The sequence below is a fragment of the Taurulus bubalis genome, assembly GCF_910589615.1.
Source record: "Taurulus bubalis genome assembly, chromosome: 3".
Classification (NCBI taxonomy): domain Eukaryota; kingdom Metazoa; phylum Chordata; class Actinopteri; order Perciformes; family Cottidae; genus Taurulus; species Taurulus bubalis.
This window is the reverse complement of record NC_136591.1, coordinates 592,093-595,790: the sequence shown is the minus strand read 5'-3', so window position 1 is coordinate 595,790 and position 3,698 is coordinate 592,093. Positions and strand designations below refer to the sequence as shown.

Below are 3,698 nucleotides of genomic sequence, written 5' to 3'. Positions count from 1 at the left end.
TCCGTGCACATCCTGGTTTTGCATGATCACACTATCCAAAGGCCTTTTTTTTTTTTTTTGTAAACATCAACCATAAAAGATTACAGAAACCATTTCTTGGAATCGGATTAATATAATCCCATTGCGTGTAATCCGTCACTTTCCAAACCTGCGGAGGCTCTATGTGACAAGCAATATGAGATTATAATATTAATCTCAGTGTTGAATTTGATGATAAGGGACGGCGCTTGTTCTTGGCTGGTGGAGATTACAACAGTGATGCACACATGTCCTTCTGCTCAATGAAAACATCATAACTTCAGTTTTTACTTATGTTCATGCTTTAACTGCAGGTTTAAGGGTCCAATGCTTCGATATGGGTTGACATTGCATATAAAGCTCTTTCATACTCAAAAATACATTGTGGTCAAGCCAAAGTTTCTAAAGGGTTTTTAGCTGAAAACATCACTACGTTGATCTTAAAGTCGAGATAGACTCCACAACAAGGAAATATATTGGCTGCATCGTAGCGTTGAGAAATCATAAAATAAATATATTCACTACACAAACACTAGCTCAGTCTAGAGTCAAGGTTTTCTGGCGTTAGGCACGGCAGGACAACTTGTCGGCTTGGAGGCTGTAGAGGCTCTTGTTTTGGAGCTCCGGAGGACTCGAGCACTTCAGGGTGTCCCGGGGCGACAGGGTGGCCTTTGTCTGCCCCATCCACTGCACCAAGGAGACGATGTCACAGTCACACTGCCACGGGTTGTCGTGGAGGGAGAGCTTCTTCAGGTCTGACGGGGTCAGAAAAAGAAAATCAGTAAACGTTGTAGTCCTTTCCACCCCTTCTATTGCGAGTCCCCCATTAGCTGCCTGAAAGTGGGCCTGTAAGGGAGGCAGGCTGGTGGTGGTCGTACCGGGCATTTGGGCGAACATGTTTCCGTCCACTGTCTTCAGGCGGTTTCCACTGAGAGCCAGCTGAGAAAGCTTGGCCATGTTCCTGAACACATCAGGTGGCAGGTGCTCCAGCTCGTTGTTCCTCAGGTAGAGTTCCTGTTTCATTAGTCAGCACATTTTCTTTTTGAGATGTATGGCTCAGTGAACATCAAACAACTATGTGCAAGTGGATATACAAATTATTAATGGTAAGGTCACCGGATTGTTCTAATTTACAGACATTCGCTAAAAATACGTTCTCAAATGTACAGTGAATTACTGGTTTACACCCCATTAATGTGTTACCTGCAAGTTGCCCAGGCCGTCCAGAGTTGAGGAGCTCAGCGTGGACAGAAGGTTGTTGTCGAGGACCAGCATCTCCAGAGATCGCAGCGGTCTGAAGGCTTCAGCGGGAATGTTCTTCAGACTGGATTTGGAGAGTGAGAATTCCTTGATGAACACCAATACACGGCACAACTAATGTAAAATGTCTATTGGGCAATATGAAAACATAATCCACCTTTTTATAACATTCCCTCATAACAAAACACAGCAAAGGTAAAACTCTATGAAACTGTCTGCTACAGTCATATCCTTGCTTTAACTTATCTTTATCTGTGACAATGCTGCTGTAGTTACTTGTTGTCACTTAGTTAGGTTGTGCATCAACCTATCCAAACCTTAACCAAAGTGTTGTCACATCATATCAAACTCCATACCCAGACATTGATAATGGATGATTATGCAAACCCCTGTACGTCCAATACAGAATATGTTTTGGTAGATAGAAGAATCCACTGAAGGACATGTGTGATGACCTGTTATTGTCCAAGTTGAGGAACATGAGCTGTCTGAGTCCAACGAAGGCCTTCGGAGAGATCCTCTGGATGCGATTGAGGGAAAGGTCCAGAACTTTAAGGGCGATCAGCGGCTTAAAGGCATTAGGAGGGAGCGTCGTCAGCGCGTTAAGGGGAAGGTCTAAGTCCGACAAGTTCCTCATTCCAGCAAACATCTGAGGTTTGAGGATGCCAATCTGGTTATGTCCCAGCATGAGGAAGCGAAGGTTCAGGAGTTCCTAGGGACATGGAAGGTAAGCGAAACATATGTATATTTGTGGTCAGATCATTGCATCGGGATTGCTGTGCATGGAGTCCTCTCCAAAAAACTCTTTACCTGGAATCCCCTCGGTGTAAGGTTGGCGATGTGGTTTCCGTAGAGATTGAGGAGCATCAGTTGCTTCGCGCCGGAGGAGAAGGCCTGGGGGTGGATGGACTTGATGGCATTCCGTTCCAGGTTGATGCTCTCAATCTTCGGGATCGATCTCAGAGCGTTAGCCTTCAGCTCTGTGATGCCATTCTCACCTTTAAGTAAGAAAGGCAGTCATGTCCCACAATACTTATGTGTACCAGCAGTAAATGTCAGACACATTATTAAGTGTTGAACATCAGAACAATCCTAGTATTTGATATGAATAACCACCAGGTATTCACCTAGTTTGAGGATCCAGGCATCAGGTGGCAGCTTGGAGGGAAAGACGCGAAGCCCCCTCTTATGACAGTTGACCTCGGACTTTTCTGGACCGGATTTCCTGGAGCATTTACAGACATCGGGACATTCCTCCGCAGCCTGCACCATCCAGAGGCCCACGAGCATGAACCACGCCAGGTGCTGCATCTCCCCTGGAGGGTCGAGGACGTAGAGAGAGAGGCAGAGAGAGAACGTTGTCATGTAACCAAGAGACCAAAGCTAACCGGACCCACCAGGTGGTTTCTTCTGAGAGGCCGTTATTGGAAACTGGGAAGGCGCTTTCAGAAAACAGCTGGCAGTAGATTGGATGAACGATCTGTCAATCAAACTTTCAAATCTTTACCGTGGAGATAACCTTATAGTGTCTTTTTTTCAATGAAGAAATGCTCTCCAGTTCTGACAGGATTAGAGTGTAGATCGTGATCTTGTGACCTCGAGAGAATCCAGTTGCAAAGTCCAGGTAAAAGCCTACTAACAGATTATGGATAAGATGATCTGCCGCAGCCGGCCAGATGTTGACTTTGGACATCAAGGGTTGTAGTTTGACCGTCTCTCAGAGCAGAGCACTGGCTCAGAGGTCAAGAGGTCAGCTGGAAACACGATATAATGTGTTTTTTTGCAGAGAATGATGGCTGTTGCAAATGGATTGCCGATGCTTGTGGAGTAAAACTATTCCATGTGAATGGCCACTGCCAAATTGGTGTCATATTTATGCTGGAATACATTTTTTAACAATACCTGTTTATTTTTTTGTAAATTTAGATCCATTTCCTTCAGTGGAAGCCAGTCTTTTATTCACTTTTATGTCATATTTCATTTAAAGAAGAGAGAATGTTCCTCTAACTCAGAGTTAAATAAGCCAGTTTTTAATGGAAACAATCATGCCAGTGTAATTATTCTATAATCACGTAAAAACCTTCAACTCAATAGATATAGATCAAAGACATGTGCATTTATATTATTTGGGCATAACTCATTCATACAAGGTGACTTACAGAGTTGAAAAGTTATCCATTGCAATAAATATCATGCAGCGCAGTATTTTGAATCCTCTGAATAAAAATGGGTTAAATCATGATCTCCATTTATATAATTAGGAACTTTCAAGTCCAACTAAAACTACAGATGTGTAAAGGGTATTCAAAAAAAGAGGTACGTTTCTTAAAATGATTTGCCAAAACACATTGGACTCCACAGAGCGATGTGGAAATGTGTCTGCAGCTGATCCCGTTGTAAAGCGTTAAGAGACGATCCTT

General features: G+C 43.5%; 1 protein-coding gene across 1 annotated transcript; it reads right to left on the bottom strand.

Annotated features, from left to right (window-relative positions):
* Window positions 1–582: 582 nt before the first annotated feature.
* LOC306733824 (uncharacterized protein) lies at window positions 583–2,643 on the bottom strand (the record flags this gene model as incomplete). The annotated part of the gene is made up of 6 exons (XM_079215130.1): window positions 583–773; window positions 897–1,032; window positions 1,222–1,342; window positions 1,734–1,990; window positions 2,089–2,276; window positions 2,406–2,643. The coding sequence occupies 6 exons, from the start codon at window positions 2,641–2,643 to the stop codon at window positions 583–585; spliced, it is 1,131 nt and encodes a 376-aa protein (XP_079071256.1).
* Between the last annotated feature and the right edge of the window lie 1,055 nt (window positions 2,644–3,698).